General features: G+C 40.4%; 1 protein-coding gene across 2 annotated transcripts in view; it reads right to left on the bottom strand.

Annotated features, from left to right (window-relative positions):
* Nucleotides 1-17,897, bottom strand: part of COL4A3 (collagen type IV alpha 3 chain) — a 137,355-nt gene that overhangs the window by 13,992 nt on the left and 105,466 nt on the right. For both annotated transcript variants that reach the window (XM_047721173.1, XM_047721172.1), the window contains 16 exons: nt 16,406-16,498; nt 15,589-15,690; nt 13,857-13,954; nt 13,196-13,346; nt 12,741-12,854; nt 11,437-11,604; nt 9,890-9,979; nt 9,429-9,563; nt 7,337-7,435; nt 6,483-6,572; nt 6,012-6,151; nt 5,439-5,565; nt 4,096-4,176; nt 3,669-3,767; nt 3,388-3,435; nt 447-632 (listed from right to left, as the gene is read on the bottom strand). In XM_047721173.1, the coding sequence (XP_047577129.1) occupies nt 447-632; nt 3,388-3,435; nt 3,669-3,767; nt 4,096-4,176; nt 5,439-5,565; nt 6,012-6,151; nt 6,483-6,572; nt 7,337-7,435; nt 9,429-9,563; nt 9,890-9,979; nt 11,437-11,604; nt 12,741-12,854; nt 13,196-13,346; nt 13,857-13,954; nt 15,589-15,690; nt 16,406-16,498 (1,821 nt within the window). The remainder of the gene's footprint in view (nt 1-446; nt 633-3,387; nt 3,436-3,668; nt 3,768-4,095; nt 4,177-5,438; nt 5,566-6,011; nt 6,152-6,482; nt 6,573-7,336; nt 7,436-9,428; nt 9,564-9,889; nt 9,980-11,436; nt 11,605-12,740; nt 12,855-13,195; nt 13,347-13,856; nt 13,955-15,588; nt 15,691-16,405; nt 16,499-17,897) is intronic.

The raw sequence follows: 17,897 nt of genomic DNA, 5'->3' as shown, positions 1-17,897 counted from the left end.
CCCAAGATAGGAGCTGTTTCTCCCTCCTGAAGGTCTGTTAGAGCACCTAGCACAGTACTCCATACGTAGTAGCAACTCATTTAGATCTTGGTGATGGGATGTATCCTTCTCTTTTAGGCTTTTTAATTTGGTATTTGCTAATTTTCCAACAGCCTCAACACCACCACCAGTGGCTTTGATGAACATGAGTGTTGTATGGAAGGCTTAAATCAAGGCTGTATACCTGAAACTAAAGTTACATTGTATGTTAACTATCTGGAATTTAAATAAAAACAAGACCACACCACCAGCAGCCCCTTTGCTGCCCTCTATAGGAGAGCGAATGGGTGGGAGAAGACGACCAGGGGGGAAAAGAAGCAACAAGGTCACACCAGCGGAAGGTTGAAAGCTTTTGTTGTTGAATGTTCTTTTCATTCTTTTATCTTATTTAAAAGTAGACCCTCTACCTGGGTTTCCTCTGAAGCCAGGTGGGCCTCGATTTCCTTTCTGGCCAGGGATGATTGCGCCAGGAAAACCTGGTGGCCCTGGGAGTCCCATTATGCCAGTGGGTCCCCGAGGGCCGGTGTCTCCCACTGCCCCTTTCCTGCCTGGGAGGCCGGGTAAGCCCGGGGCGCCCCTGTCTCCTTTGGCTCCTGCAAAGAAAACGGTTTGGTAAGTTTCTGTAACGCCCTTACTAGGGGTATCTCTGGGAATGCAGAGACACTGTGTTTAAAAATTCACAAAATATTTTTTAAAAATAGAGGCTGGTAAAAGGAATAGAGGTCTACAAGGAACTGAGCCGAGACCTGCTTCTGCCTTAGTTCAGTTTGATTTTGGCAAAGTCGCTTCACTGTTGTATATGTCTGTTTCTTATTTTAAAAATGACGGTTAACACCTGGCGCAGCTCAGTCTTTAAAGATCAAGTGAGATGGAAAGGTGTAGTGTAAGCTCTAAAGTGTTCTGTAACTATATGCTACAATTATTATTACTATCTGATGAACTTTAGTTATAATGTCATTATTTAATCACTGACAATTCAAGAGAGCATTCAGAGCCAAACTTCCGGACCCTGATGTGAGCATTTGAAGAGTCACCCAGCTACACCCAGACAAAGGAGCAACAAAGTTGGGATCCCTATTCTGTCCACTGGTTGCTTCTATCCCCAGAACACAAACACTAGTCTGGAAGGGACTCATGTGACCGGAGGTTTGGATTTACCCGAAAAGTTACCATTTAATTACCAATATTTTTCATCTCGGAGAACCTTCAAGGAAATTGTGCTCTGACATTCATGAATGGGAAACGTATGAATTGAGAATAATCACTCCCTCCTCTTTATTTTCTCTGGGTTATTCTAGAAATAGTAAATGGCACACATTTAGGAAATAGGAAGGAGAAGAAGGGAAAGTGATGATGAGGCTGCTAGCACAGGAAAGGGCTTGGGAAATTATTGTGCAGGAAGAATGAGTGCTGGGACTCCTGGGTGGCCCAGTCAGTTAAGTGTCCGCCTTTAGCTCAGGTCATGATCCCAGGGTCCTGGGAGTTGAGCTACCTGCTCAATGGGGAGCCTGCTTCTCCCTCTCCTCCATTTTCCTTATCTCTGTCACTATCAAATAAATAAAATCTCTTTATTTATTAAAAAATTTATTTAAAAAATTTTAAAAAAAGACTGTGAAGACAAAATGAAATGGATGAATATTGAATATCTAGCCTTTGCCTATTATGTTCCTTAGTTTGTTTGTGTTTTGTTTGTTTGTTTGTTTGTTTGTTTTGCCTGTAGTATCTGCTTTTTTAAAGACTGGCATATTGGGGCGCCTGGGTGGCTCAGTGGGTTAAGCTGCTGCCTTCGGCTCAGGTCATGATCTCAGGGTCCTGGGATCGATTCCCGCATCGGGCTCTCTGCTCAGCAAGAAGCCTGCTTCCCTCTCTCTCTCTGCCTGCCTCTCTGTCTACTTGTGATCTCTCTCTGTCAAATAAATAAATAAAATCTTAAAAAAAAAAAAAAAAAAGACTGGGATAGATGATTTCAGTTCACTTCAAGCCCAGGACAGAATCTGGCAATTTTCCGAGGCACTGAGATGCGGTCTTATGTTGTACAGTCCCTGCCCAGAAAGATGTTTCCTTATTTGCAATATGATTTCTTTTTAACATTTGGAAAAATTAAAACTAAAAGGATTCATATCTTCCAAGTCTCAAGAACTCTTCTCCATATTTAGTTATCTTTGGGGGACTGAGGTGCATAATCATTTACTTACCTAATTAGGCTAGTTTTCTTTTTTTAAGGTTTTTTTTATTTAAGGTATGATCCTTTTACATCAAATTTTATTTCCAAATAGATGCAAAAGTGTTCTTGTTCCAAATGGTTAAACTGTGAGCTTAGCCTAGGAAAATAAGACAGAAACTCTCTTTTTGACCATAATTCTAAAACTGATCTGTGACCTGGAGGAAGCCTTTAAGCTCTTGGGGGGAGGTGGGGTCTCGGGGGTGTGAGGACATTGAGCTTAACCAAAGAGACTATGCCATAATCAAGAGACACATGAAAAAGGACAGCTCTTGTAGACTTTGCACGGTTGAGCTGATAGGTCAGCGAGGCAGCTTCTGCCCCTCAGAGCTTCTCAGGAGCACCTAGCTACTCCCTGCTGGTGCCTGTAAGCATGAGTACCCCGAGGTCTTCATTAGGTAGAGCCCTTACCACTAATAAAATACTCCTTTCCACAGGACCCACATCTGGGAAGCATAATAGAAGGTGAAAACAAGTTAATATCTCCTCTGGTAGGTTTCTCTACAACATGGAAAAAGTTTGAAGAAGCTGCTTATCTTATCAAACACTGGCATGAGAAATCCAGACTCTCAGTCTGTCAAACTAAAGACCTGTATATACTTAGAATGACATGTTTGGTAAACTGCCATGTTTGGTGTTGAGGGAGTTACTGATAGCCCTTAATAAAAGGCAGCGTGAACCACGAGCTGGCTCTGGGGGTGGGAATCAGAGTGATGAAGATTAACAAGGTGGGAAAAAATTCGTGATATGACCACATGCTATTACTACCCTCCCTACTCAGAATAGCAGGGAGCGATGCTCCTGGAGAAGGCCAAAATTCCTCCTCTGCCTTCCAGGAGGTGGTACATTTAAACCATGCTAACAACCACACCAAAGTAACATGCAGCAAGTCTTTTGATTTCTAAAGACTTTCAACAGAAGGAAATTCCAAAACTGGATCCCAGCCCTCACTTTGTTATGATGGTAATAATTTTTAAGCATTTTTACTTGAACAACCAAGAATATAAGCATCCTATATCACCACTGGGACTTCCTTCGCTATGTGAAGTTTATTTGATATATCAGGCATTTCGATTAGTTTCTGTGCTTGAAGCTATCAGCAGGGTCAGGGAGGAAGCCCTTCTCACCTGGAACACCAGGGCTCCCTCTTGGGCCTGGAGGTGCCCCCAGCAAACCTGAAATAGATAATTTTGGTGCGTTAATATTTTATATGCAGTTAATTTCATTTATGCCTGGTCAGTTTCACTTTGGCAACAGAAGGCCGTTTAATTACCATACATCCAGAACACATGAAACACATTATCAGTTCTGTGGGAGAAGAAAGTCCGGAACCGTGAAGGACTACACCTCCACTAACCATTCAACGCGAAATAAAGCCGGGGGATCCGAGCCAATGAGCAAACTGTACCTGTTTCTCCCTTTTCTCCGGCTGGACCAGGAATTCCATCACGTCCCTGGCTGCCTCTCATACCCATTGGTCCAGGAGGTCCTGGGTATCCTGGAGGTCCTGAGAAAAGAAATGTCATGTGTAGAATTCTGTTAAAGGGGTTCCTTCCCCAGAATGTAGTTATATGATGCTCAAGTCACAGTGACACTTAGAACAGAGTAACACTATCACAAGGATTATCACGTGAGAATGTGTGGGTTGGCAGATCTCTGAGTTAGTTAGGTATAAATACCTAAGCTCACAGTTTTTGCATTTCTGTCCCAGGCCTGGGTCACTGGGAGCAACCTTCTGAGGGGCAGCAGATAGGTGGGTATACAGAGATTTTAGCCTCAGGAGAAAATGTGCCTCCCTCGTGAAGGGGAAATAGACAAAAGTACAAAAATGGAACCTGGAGGGCCTTTGACTCCTGGAGAACCAGGGAAGCCCTTGATGCCTTTTAACCCCAAATCACCATCAGGGCCCGGCTTTCCTGTAAATGAAGAGAGAAGAGAAGGAAATAGAACAGCACGAGATTAACGGTTACAGGGATGGCTGAGGTGGGCAGCTCTTACAGTCACCTGTGCTCACACTGGCCCTCAGGCCTTTGTCCTGCCTCCTGTTTGTCCACAGAAGCCCAGCAGAGATATGTCGAATCCCTTTCAAAGGTCTGTCTGCACCCCCCACAAGGACCACTTGGTGTCTGATGCATTCCTTTAACCGGGACTTAACAACAAATCCACTGAACCTTTCAGTATTTGAAAAGATCACTTAAATAGTATCTTCAAGGAAGCTGCAACCCGGTAGCTTGGCGGTTGTTTTGAGTAAAACAAAACAAAAACTGAAACTCAAATGATAAAACACTAAGAAAGCCAATGCTCAACCTGGAAACAGTCCAGAAAAAAAAAAAAAAAAAATCTCTGCAGTGTTACAGATTGAATTGTGTTGACCCCCAATTCACATGTTGAGTTCTAACCCCAGGACCTCAGAATATCACTGTATTTGGAGATAGGGTCTTTAAAAAAGCAGTTAAGTTAAAATGAGGTCATTAGGGTAGGCCCTGATCCCATGCAACTGGCGTCCTCACAAGAAGAAGGGATGAGGACAAACACACAGAGAAGACGACTATGTGAAGACTGAGCAGGGAGATGCCCAAAAAAGCCCAGGTGAGAGGCCTTGGAGGAGACCAAAGGTGCTGACACCTTGATGCCTCCAGAGCTGTGAAAACATAAATTTCTGCTATTTAAGCCACCCAGTCTGTGTTGTTATGGAAGCCCTAGAAAACTAATACAAATATCACAAGATTGGATAATGAACTAATATTTTATGTCTTTAGGCTGAGTTCTTGGAGATAGAACTTAAGTTTGGTTCATAGGATCAGGTTTGTTGTTGTTGTTGTTGTTGTTGTTGTTGTGTGTGTGTGTGTTTGAAGTAGGTTCCACACCCAACATGAGGCTTGAACTCAACCCCCTGGGATCAAGAGTTAGATGTTCTACTAACTGAACCAGCCAGGCACCCTCTACAGCATCAGGATTTTAGATGTCAGCCCCCATACTGGCTGATTCGTAAAATCTGGGCTCCCCCTGATTAATTTACAGTTCCTTTGTGTCTAAGAATTTGATAATTAAAGTTGAATAAAAGCAACTGTAGTACAAAAACCTAAATAGCTTCCTGTTTATGGAGCTGATTCCAGGAGGTCAGGGCTATGCTCAGTATCATGCTTCTGGCTTTCAGAGTTACAAAGCCCACACTCACCTGGGTGGCCAGGACTCCCGGGATTTCCAGGGGCTCCCTCAGTTCCAGCAGGCCCCAAATGTCCAGGGGTGCCAGGTAGCCCTCTTTCTCCTTTCCTTCCCATGTCACCTGGCAATCCTGGATCTCCCTTAAAGTTAGTCAAACACCTTTAAAATCCTCATATAAGCAGGATATGTGATCAGAACCAAGTATGAACGATGTTTGTTGCATTTATCACTCAGTTACTTAGTTAGTAATGCATATGCCACGTCTGCTATGTGCCAGCACCGTAATCGGTGCCAGGAACAGGATGGCAATGGTATTTATGGGAACCAGTGCAAAATACAAGGGAAGCACAGGTAAATTGCAGGGACAATGATGAGCCATTCCTAGGGGACAGAAACTGGAGGGATAAGCTCATAAGCTGAGAACTGTAGGCATTCTTAGCGGTGGACAGAGGATAAAAACCCCAAGTTGCCTGAAAATGCAGTGGTATCATCAATGTCCTTTGCCTACACTGAACGCAGCTACTTTGCTGATAACTCAGATACTCACTCCACCACCAAAATGTAACTACTTCAGTGGCCAGTGTACCTTTGGTCCCGGTGGTCCTGGCCTTGTACCTGCCGAATAACCTGGCTCTCCCTTATCTCCTCGGAGACCGTGAACACCCGGGAGACCCGGTCTTCCGGTTAAACCTGGTAGTCCCAAAGCTCCCCTGTGTCCTTTAGGACCTGAAATTAGGAAAGAAGTCCAGTAAGATAGGGCAACACAGGGATCTTGAAGTGTTCGACTTCTAACTTTGGCACAAACCACCCTTCTCCCAAGAAGCTGGTTTTTCAGAATTACAAGTGCATTGGGGAGTTATAATGGATGATTTTCACATGATATGAATGTTCTGTTCTTGTGCATGTACTAAGGGCACATAGTACGTTTGTCTAAATGTACAACTAGTTTTACATCAATTTTCTACCAGATGGAAAACCAAAACAACAAATCATACAGAAAATTTAGAACTGGGAAGCAGCATGAACTTTAAGCTCATAATAGGATCTTATACCTTACCTGGCACCCCCATGTTGCCCATGCTTCCTGGCCCACCATGTGGTCCTGGTTGTCCAGGATTCCCAACGCTGCCTGAATCCCCTCTGGGGCCTTGAGAACAAATAAATGGTCACATGCCCTGCACAGTTCTGGACATAGTAGGTGCTCAACAAATATTTGTTGTTAGCATGCATAAATGAATTCTGAGCAGCCAGACCAGCTACTTTAAGTGCTTGTATAGCTGCCTCTTTGCCTCTAGATGAGCAAGGGACAGAGGACCCAGACAAGGTAAAATTAGAGAAAGTTAAATTCTTGGATTTCAAACATCACAGTCATGCTAGGACCAAGGCCAACAGACAAGAGGAGGCTCCTGCCACCACAGAGCAAAACATTTCCAAATGCAATACTGAAATGTGATTGCCCATGTAGTGTATTTTGTCACTGACATGGTCATAGAGAAGAGGAGGCTATGTTAATTCAGTTAGAAAATTTTCTTTGCAAAATCAGTAGCTTGTTTCAAAAAGAAAGTGGCAGATCTGAAAACCTCTAAATTGCTATCTGATTTTCTTCTCTGATATAGGATATTGTGATAAACTATAGAATGTGTATTTCATAATACATATCAGCATGTGTAATACATGTCAAAATAACATTTGTAGTACAAAAATGGAACTTTGTGCAAGTTAGTATTTTTCAAGTTGGTACAGGCTGACTATAAACAGCTTCATTTGGGTTTAATTTTGAAGCAAATGTCTGTTGGAACACTATGCAAGCAAAATTCATATTCAACCCAATACATCAAGAGATACATTTTGGCTACATTTAGATCTGGGAACACTCAGAGACTGAGATTTCTACCAGAGAGTCAGCTATACCTGGTGGACCTGGTGGTCCAGGTGGTCCTTCCGGTCCTTTTAAACCTGGTAACCCTGGAATGCCTCTGTTTCCTTTTTCACCAGGCTTTCCAGCAAATCCTGAAGTTAAAAACCATGTATTAGGAACACAAGTTAGAATTTTATCAGACTTCTCTACATCCTGATTAAACTTGATGAGATGTTAGTGTAATATGGTATAACATATTTGTTTAGAATATGGGCAGATGTGAGCTCTTTTCCAAAAGAGGATTAAATGAGATAACACGTATAAAACATTAGCACAATGCCTGGCCCGACTTAGCTCTTAAATAATACTAGCAATGATAATATGTACACCTTAAACAAACATATTTAAGAATTAGTGGCCTAAATATAGCTTCTTTAAAATTTTTTTTTTCTTTTTTAGTAATGACAGAGGACCATTTACTACACTATTCTTGTCCAGACTATCCCCTTCTCAGATCCACTTATTACAATTACCATTTACTAAGTAATTAATACATGGCAAACATTATTTTCTTTTATTTATATTATTTAATCTGCCGCCAATGTCAGTCTTTCCTTGAGCCTTTCCGGGCTGGGTATAAAGATGACAAAGCTGAGACTTTATGAATTCAGCGGACTAATCTAGAGTCACCACCCATTGGTGGTGATGCTGGGATGTGAATCCAGCTCTGCAGGCTGGAAAGCTTGTGAATTTCCTACTTTCTATAAAACATGGTCTGGATCACATTATTCTCCGGCTTAAAAATGTTCCTTGAATCTGTAATATGTACAGGGCAAATTACACACTCCTTCCACTGGCATTTGAAGAACTTACCAATCTGTCAAAGGCCTGGCTTGGGGCCTTTTCTCCAGCAGATTTCCTTCTTTGCACTGTTCTCCTGCTTACATCCTTATTCATTCACATAAGGACTGAGTATCGAATTAATAGGTCTTATGCTGAGTACTGGAATGTAAATCCTGTTCCCTTTCCCCAAGTTTTTAGTGTTTAATTGGGGAGTCAGCCAAATAAGTAAACAATTACCACCCAGTGTGATATGTTCTGTAATAGAGTTGGGCACAATATGCCATAGGGATGGATTTCAGCAAGAGGGGATAGTGTGTGTGTGTGTGTGTGTGTGTGTGTGTGTGTATGCATGTTAAAGACTGAACAGAAGATATTTGGATGGAAAAAACATGAAACAGGACAAGATGCCCAGACAAGAAACTAGCATATACTAAGGAATGGTGAGGGGTAGGTGATTGGCTATTTTCCTTTGTAATATTTGTTTTTTTCTATTTATGTCACTTATCACAATCTTAAAAAAAAAACAACATATTATTCAGCACATTCATTTGCTTTGGGTTTGTGGGGCTTGGCAGGTTATAGCTTGAGGGCCAAATCTGGTTTCGTGTTGTATGGTTGGAGGGCTAAAAATGGTTTTTCTGTTTTTAAAAGATTGGGAACAAACATACAAACACTAACAGATAAAAAAGAATATGCAATAATGGGGACCATAGGACCCCGGATATTTACTATCTGGCCCTATACATAAGATGTCTACAGACCCATTAATGTCTCTTTCCTCCTTCCCCCACCAAACTGTACATTTCCTCATGACCAGGTTACTGGTACTACCTCTACTGTGCTCACTTCCATGTCTTCAGCACATAATAACATACTGAGTCTATAGGCACTAAAAAGTATACTTGTTGAATAAATATGTCATGCCAGTGGCAAGACAGGCAAAAGGCAAGTGATAAAGAAACTATGTAAACCAATCTGAGTTTATTTTTGCCATACATGGCAAAAAGGAGGGTTTGAGACTTATAATTAAAATGGACTAGTAGCAATTTAAATACAGCAGACCCAAATCGCAGAATTAACATGAAAGTGAAAAGTCATGCATTGTGGAGACAACATATTATTGTGCAAGGCCCAGAAGACCGAGTTTTCATTCAGGCTGGGGCCACCAGCTGGCTTTGTGACTGTGGGCAGGACATGAAACACCAGCTCTCACTGTCCTCATTTGTCAACTACAGGGATTTTCTTGGACAATTCTTAGCCTCAGAATCAGCCCCAAGTTCTTCCCAAAGAAGAAGACTGTACCTTTGAGGCCTGGTTCTCCTTTGTCCCCCAGCAAAGTGGATATCTGAGAAGGCCCCCGAGGCCCTTTATCTCCTTCTTCCCCCTTGGTTCCTGGGGGCCCTTTCTCACCCTTTGCTCCTGGAATTCCAAAGCTACCTAAAAAACAGAAGTAGCAACATCAGTTCCTTAATTCTTGAAATAGTTCTTAAGGATTCAAAAGTTGACAGTGCTTACCATATAACAAAACAAAAGAGGACAGATAAACCAAAATAAGAAGCCCCATTAAGGCAGTGGCATAAAATGGCAGGGAGAAAATTCAACTCCATTCAAATAAAAAGAATGCAGAAAATAGCAAAATCAAAGACATAGTTCTCTCAGGGAAACTACTTCTCCCTCAAAGGATAAAACAGAACTTATTTTGGTGTTAAATAAGCGAACATTGTTCATGCCTCCTGATCCTGGAAAGATACTCCCTCACTTACCCCTCTGTCCTGGGGCGCCTGGGTTCCCAGGGGGCCCAGGAGGGCCAGTATCTCCTGGATAGCCCATCATTCCCATCATTCCTTTTTCACCTGTAGAAACAAGTTCGCACAAAGCAGGTCAGATTGTGCACAATGAGAGAAGCAAAATATTCCATAAAATAAAATAACTTATACTTCTAAAGAGGGTTGAAGGAATGGTTTCTGTAAATAGAAAAATAACTGTATTTGTCTGGGAGACAGGTTAGTACACAGTCTTTATTATATCATGTATGTGGAGGTCTTTGGTAGCAAATCACATTTGCAGATGAAAAGAGAACATGTTGAAGTTTTGGATTACTCCCTCCCAATCCTTGACCATCGGCTCTCTGTTATAGTCCCTTATTTTGTTTTCCTCAGAGCAGTTGTCAATCACTGAACTTAGTTGTTTTTTTTTTTTTAAAGGATTTTATTTATTTGACAGAGAGAGAGAGATCACAAGTAGGCAGAGAGGCAGGCAGAGGGGGTGGGGGAGCAGTCTCCCTGCTGAGCAGAGAGCCAGATGTGGGGCTCAATCCCAGGACCCTGAGATCATGATCTGAGCTGAAGGCAGAGACTTAACCCATTGAACCACCCAGGCGCCCCTGAACTTAGTTTTTAAATGCATTTGCTATGGTCTCCCCCACTGTCAGAGGCAGAGTCTTGTCCACCAAGGGCTTGGAACAGTGCTGACACATGGTAGGAGCTTAATAATATAAACGAAAGAATGATTTGCAGATTAAGTTGTTCTTCTGGGTTCTTTCTGGGAGAAGAGAGATGGGTGAGTTCTTATGCCATGAGGAGACTATTGGCATATTCTTCCCAAATATATAAAATATAAAACTAGTGATGAAATAAAAAGAATGATAAGGGAATACTATGAACAACTATATGCCAGCAAATTGGACGATTTGGACAAAATGCACAGATTCCTAAAGAGGCACAGATTACCAAAACTGACAGAAAAGGAAATAGAAAATCTGAGTAGACCTATAACAAAAAATTGAATTAGTAATGCAAAGACTTCCTACAAAGAAAAGCCCAGACTCAGATGACTTCACTGGGGAATTCAACCCAATGTCTAAGGAACATCAATTTTTCACTAACTCTTCTAGAAAATACAAAAGAAGGAAATACTTTCCATCTTGTTCTATAAGGTCAGCATTACCCTGATACCAAAATCAGACAGAGATATCACGAGCAAAGAAAAAGACAGACTAGTATCCCTTACAAATGTAGAGGTAAAAATTCTGAAGAAAATACTAGCAAATGTCCTTTAGTGTATAACATATAGAAAGGATTGCGTGGCCAATGTTGTCATGCCCTGGGTAATTGTGAAATGTGATCATCCCACCACCACCACTGCCCTGTTCTCTGACCTCTTTGCAAATAATTCAGTAGGAAACACTTACACTAACTGAAAGAGGAGTGTAGAGTCAAAAGCCTAGGTCTATGTCCAATTTATACAGCTACCTTAAAAGAAAATATGGAAGAAGATGGAAGAAGAAACATAAAAGCACAAAAAAGGATACCTGGTGGTCCTAAAAATCCTGGATTTCCTGGATATCCTGTTTGACCAGGTGGTCCCATTGCACCTCGATGACCTGGCATTCCTGGTGGTCCAGGTTCTCCAGGAAAGCCTGACCTATCCAAGCCTGGAATACCTGGGTCTCCCTTTGGCCCTGTTTCACCTCTTCTGCCTGTATATGAATGAATGAATGAATGAATGAACACACAACTGCTTTCCCCACCAACTCCAGAAATACATTTTTAAAAAAAGATTTTATTTATTTGACAGAGAAAGAAATCACAAGTGGGCAGAGAGGCAGGCAGACAGAGAAGGGGAAGCAGACTCCCTGCTGAGCAGAGAGCCAAATGTAGGGCTCCATCCCAGGACCCTGAGATCATGACCTGAGCCGAAGGCAGAGGCTTAACCCACTGAGCCACCCAGGCATTCCCAGAAATACATTTTTTATGGCTATAAATATGTAGCTGTGTGATCATGGACAAACCACACCTTTATCTGATTGATGGACGTCCCCTTCTGTACAATTTCTAAGATCCCTTCTAGTTTTAACATAGTTTCAGTGATTTGTGCAGTAATAAAAATGTAGAATTTAGATCTATTTTCTAGTCCTTCAGACACATCCTGGGACTGCCCTTTATGACTGTAGCTGGGTCTTTAATCTGCAGAATGCATACACAACCATAGTGGGAGGCGAGCCACTGGATGCTTCTGGAAGTAATAATAGCACTATGACAACCATTGATGTCTTGGCCAAAAATTGGTTTGTGAACATAAAAGCAATGTGACAGCCCATAGGCATTAGCTGAGTTCTAAAGGATTTTTCTCAGTTCACAGATCTGAATGAGAAGAACAAATAAAATAGAGTAAATGTCATATAATCTTGGCCACGTAACCTGGAGCATTTAGATTTATTTCATACCTTTATTTTATGTTCCTTGGGAAGCAATTAACTACATATCTATTTATCACTTGATATACCTATGGAGTAAAAGATAAAACATTTTCTGAGAGTTTATATGTATATAAATATATGTGTAAATATAAGTTTCTATGTATCTTCAGTGTTCATACTGTCTTGCATACAAGACACAAACCAATTTTACTGTATTAATTTCAGGTCTCTTACTCTGTAGGTGGTACTCACTGAAACAAATCCGTGACAGAGTTTAGATGGCTAAAATAACATTTCCCACTGAACAGTGGTCAGAACTTGTTGCTGGACAGTTCCCATGTTAAGCAGCAAAGCACAGAGCAGGAATCTTCTGTCACCTGTCTGCCTAATGACTGGTTTTAAGGCCCTCTTCTTACCCGGTTGCCCTTCCAATCCATTTAATCCTGGAAGTCCTTGGGCTCCCCTGGGACCTTCTGTGCACCTTCCTGGGGGTCCTTTTTCTCCAGGTGGTCCGGGCTTCCCTGGATCCCCTGCAAAATAGAGTCCAGGAATATATTCGACAAAACCCGAGGTCCTAGTACTGCTATCACAATCCTTCTCCTGTAACTTTCCCCCCTAAATTGAACCTATGTTTAATAACACTGTATATCTTTTATAAAGGACAATTGTTATAAGGGACAGAAGGAAGGAAGGAGAAAGGAAAGAAAAAAAACAAAGGGAGAGCAGCAATGTTGAATGGAAAAATAGACGCTGCAGATTCTATTTGTTAAACTGGAAGTCTGAGAAGAAATCTTCGTCCTAGAGCACCTTCAACTTGCTGCATTTTAGCAGAGCTCACCATGGAGAAAAGTAATCACACTTGCTATTGTACCTTGGGGTCCACCAACCCCTCCAGTTCCTGGAATTCCAGGGAGACCTGGAGGTCCAGGGAATCCAATTTCTCCATTTTCCCCAGAAATGCCTCTTTCTCCTGGAAAACCTGGTGTTCCTGGTTGTCCAGGCATGGCTAGTCCTGGTTCTCCCTGTGCACAGAACACATGTTAGTTTCACTATGTAACACTTCCAACTTTTTCTGTGCTGTTGACTGGTCTTTAGGCCAATGACTTGAGAATAATCCCTTTTGCACAGTTACCACCATTCCACAATTCTTTCCTTTCTCAATTCTAGCTGCTGGTTTTATAAAATTATGCTTGACCATTCTTGAGGCTCTGTAACTGCCACTTTTACAGAAGACTGAAATTGTAAACAGTCCAGATGTCTTTACTTTTGACAGTTTTGATCATAGTGATCCACACTTTTTTAGAGTCCTTCCATTTTAAATACTCTGAACGTTCCTGAAGATTAGGGAAGAAACAGGGAGGCAAAACTGTCTTCTAACACTACTTTTCCTTTCTAAAAGCTTCAAAGAAGTGTTAAAGACTATTTAATATCTTCATCATCTACCAATATATAGATAATTCCTACACCCAGAGCTGATTGTGATTGCCCCCATTCATCCCCACACATCCATCTGAGTTTTAAATCTTGAAGACCTTCGCTCCTGGGAGACCTGGTTCTCCGGGTGGCCCGGGCTTCCCCATTTCTCCTGGACAACCTGGTGCTCCTTTTACTCCAGGAGAACCTTGCTCTCCTACAGAGAAAACAATAAATGTTGCAGGAGTAGGCTTAGTAAAAGATTTAAAGCAGTATCCCTGTTATTTTATCCAATGTTTTTATGAGGCAAGTTGCTAGAGATGTTTTTATGGAAGTCTGAATGACGAAAAAGCCAACTGCTACGTTGGCAATTTAAAAAAAATCCATTCCAAATCAGATCCTCAATCGAAAAATGACTTTCTCCATTTTATTGTTTAGGATGACTACAATTTTTTTGCAACAATTTCACTGATTCTGGTTGACTATCTGGGTGACTTTTTCTTTTGGAGTATAATTTACATAAAATGTACAGCCAAATGAATTTTTGCATGTCTATAAATCTATTCAAGCATGACCCAGACAAAGATATAGAGCATATCTGCTGCCCGAGGTAGCCTTTCTCAACATGGGTTGCTCAAGAGAATTACTTCCTACTGCCATTGAATATAATGAATTAACTTCTTTCTTATATATTTGTAGTAGGAGAATTGAGAAAGGAGTCAGAAATATCATTTGTTCTATTCCCTAGTTCACAAGAGGAAACCCTAGAGAAGCAACGCTGCATTCAGAGATTCCTTTTGTGCTTCTAGATTGACCAATTTTTTTTTAAGTTTGATCAATTTTTATTTCACCAGTAGTTTCTGGGATTATTAGGTTCAGCTGGGAAACTTTGAGTCTGAACTTTCAGGGATTTCTCAGACTACTTCTGGTCCCCATAATTTATAGTCTCCTTACAGAGGGTGAATCCATAGTGTTACAAACAAGGATGCAAACTTTAATGCAGGGTCCAAGAAGGAGGAGGCAAAAATATGGGCCAGGCTGCATTACTTCACAGATCATTGGGAAGACATCCAAGAAACTGGAGACAAAGACATTCTTGAAACTTACATTTTCCATTTCAAATATTCATAAACTGAGATCAATATATCTATATTTGTAAGCACTAATGACATTAATCTAGGAGATCAAGTATCAAAAATGGATTCTATTTTCACAGACACTCTAAATAATATTGAAACAAACATAAAAGGATTATAAAATCTGAAAATCTATGCAACAACCCAGGGATGAAATGGCTAGTATGTCATTCTGGACAAGACTCTGATGTATTTGTTAGCTTATGGTTTGAGTTCTCAGCATCTGGATATCTTTGGAGTGATTTCCCTTCAATGAGAAACAGCATTCGTTCCCAAAAGAAAATAATTCTGTAATTCGTAGGGGAGTGTTTAGGAAAGCCAGTTAATTGTAAATTAATAGTCCTTTTCTAATTATAAAAGAATGTATAAAGTTAAAAAATGCATAAATGTAAAAAGTGCACACATTTATTAAGAAGTCAAGAAAAAATTCCTCATAATTCCACACTCAAAAAGAATCACTACTACTATTTTGTGTGAATTTCCTTCCAACTTTTTCTACATATTTTAAAAAATTTAATTGAGATGAGATGCATAAATCTGTGTGAATTCTGCCTTTTTATCAAACATCATTGTAAATTTTTTTTCCCGTGTAAGATGGGTGGAAAACATTATTTTAAATATCATATTATGGATCTTTTCAATGTTATTCATGACACATATCTATATTTTCTAAATACCCACAATAGACCCTATGTTTTAAAATTTGTACATTTACCCTTAGGTCCAGGGGGCCCAGGGAAGCCGATTCCTGGAATTCCTGGTTCACCATCAGGCCCAGGAAGACCCGGATCACATTTTCCTCTGGATCCAGGGATACCTTGAGACACACACACATCCATGTAAGAAACTTTCCCTCATCTTGCCCTTAAACAAAAAGTCTAATTTTCTGTGTCATTCAAGGCCTTTTGGGAAATTAAGAAATAAGTTTAATATAACCCCAACTGTATACTCTTCTTTCCTCTCAATTCTTATCCAAGGACTAATCATTAGCAGCTACAAATAGTGTTTAAGATAGAATTTAATTCCTATAAAGAAATAGTCTAGATATCTTGAGCTACAGAAATCTCCCTCCATACATGCAAAGTTTTAGATCATATTGACAAAGAAGTTACATTTTCAAATGAAGAAGCTGTGGGAACTACCTTGATTAACCACTGGCAAACATCACTTACTCCCCCAACCAAAAATCCATGGAGATTGTTCTTCTCTTGAATTCCTTTTAAGTAATTTTACTGTTTTCCCTCCTCCTCCTCCCTCCTCCTCCCTTATCTATCTATCTATCTATCTATCTATCTATCATCTACTTTATTTATTTATTTGGAATCAGAGGCACCAGTGGGAGTAATTTGGATGATCTCAAAGTACAATGACAAGTCCCCTACCTGTGGGCTTTTTATCTCACACAACTCTGGCCTCTACTCTCTTTTGGTGCCAACAAATAGAGTTTTTCTTACATAGGGGACAATGTTTTCCAAGGAGAGTCAGGATGCCATTTGATGCAAGGCACCAGACTTGGCAGAGGGGATACTCACCGGGTGGGCCTTGGGGGCCAGCACGGCCAGGGGGCCCTGGAGGTCCTGGTGGCCCTGGGACTGGTGTCGAAATACTGAATTCTCCCTTAGGACCTTAAGAAAGTTCGTGATCATAATATTGGTGTGCGTAGTGAAGTTTTTTTTGGTTCAGAAGAAACAAATGTGATACAGGGGGTTTATAAACATAGCCCAAGGAATAAAAAAAATAGACTTGCTTCCATAGGTTTCAAAACTGGCCCAAAGATGACCAACCCATTGAAACTTTTTTATTCAGTTGAAGAATATTTATAAGCACTTACTATTGCCTAAGCTTTGTTTTCATTAATAGCCCACCTCAATGCTAGTCTACTGAAAGAGAAGCTATTCCAAAAAACATTGATAATATGGGATTTATCTTAAACATTGGTGAATATTTATTTGGTAGGCTATTTATTTTTTGGGCCACTAGTTTGCAAGGGAAGGAAATATAGTATGCTGAAGAAAACATTAAGTGTGGCTTGGGCACACACGTTAACCTCTGATAAGTTCTTCATGTGTCATTGGAGAGATACAGCCTAACCACCCCATAAAGATTTGAGATAATGTGGATATGGTGGTCAACATGGAAAACATGTTAGTGATTTGATTTATGCATATATTTACAGAAAAAAAATAACTTTACAGTAGTGTGATGGGGAAAATTTGATATATTTTACAACAATGGAGTTCTTTACTAGAAATTCGTATATAGAAAGAACAGAAGAAGATTTGAAGCTAGATTAGAAGAACTTTTTCTTTAAAGGGCCAGATAGTAAATAATCTGGGCTTTGTGGTCCAGATGGTCCCTATGCCACTACTCAACGCTGCCATCGTAGCATGGGAAGAGCTAAAAACAATATGTAAATGAATGAGTGTGACCGTATGTCAGCAAAACATATTTATGGACACCGAAACTTAAATTTCATATAATTTTCATGTGACATAAAGGATTATTCAAAAGGTTTCTTTTCCCCCCAATCATTTAAAAATAGAAGAACTATTTTTAGCTTGTAAATTATACATAAATATGCGGTAGACTGGATTTAGGCTGTGAGCCACCATGGTTTGCCAATCCTTGGATTAGAACAGCAGCCTCAAAAGTAAGAAACAGGAAAAAAAAACATATATATATATATGATCATAAAAACTTTATGTACATGTGTGGGCAGAAATGCATGCATATAATTTAAAATATATATAAATGCTTGGGAAGCACTTACAAATTTTTACTATAGAAAGATTTGGAGGCTATTAGTTTAGTGGGTCTAACCCTTTAGAAAGTGATGTTAGAAGTAAAAAATAATAGATAGATAGAATATATCACCTCACAGACACTGGGAAAGAATATGTAGGATATGTTTAAAAAAAATTCATTTCCCTTTACCAAGTTCAGCTGAAATTTCCTGATGGTCTGTCTCTATTTACTAATAGAAATATTTGGGATGGAGAGATCCTGGCTGGCTCAGCCCATGGA

This window comes from Lutra lutra, chromosome 3 (genome assembly GCF_902655055.1).
Source record: "Lutra lutra chromosome 3, mLutLut1.2, whole genome shotgun sequence".
Taxonomy (NCBI): Eukaryota; Metazoa; Chordata; class Mammalia; order Carnivora; family Mustelidae; genus Lutra; species Lutra lutra.
Note: the sequence above shows the minus strand (reverse complement) of the source record. Positions and strands in the feature narration are given on the sequence as shown.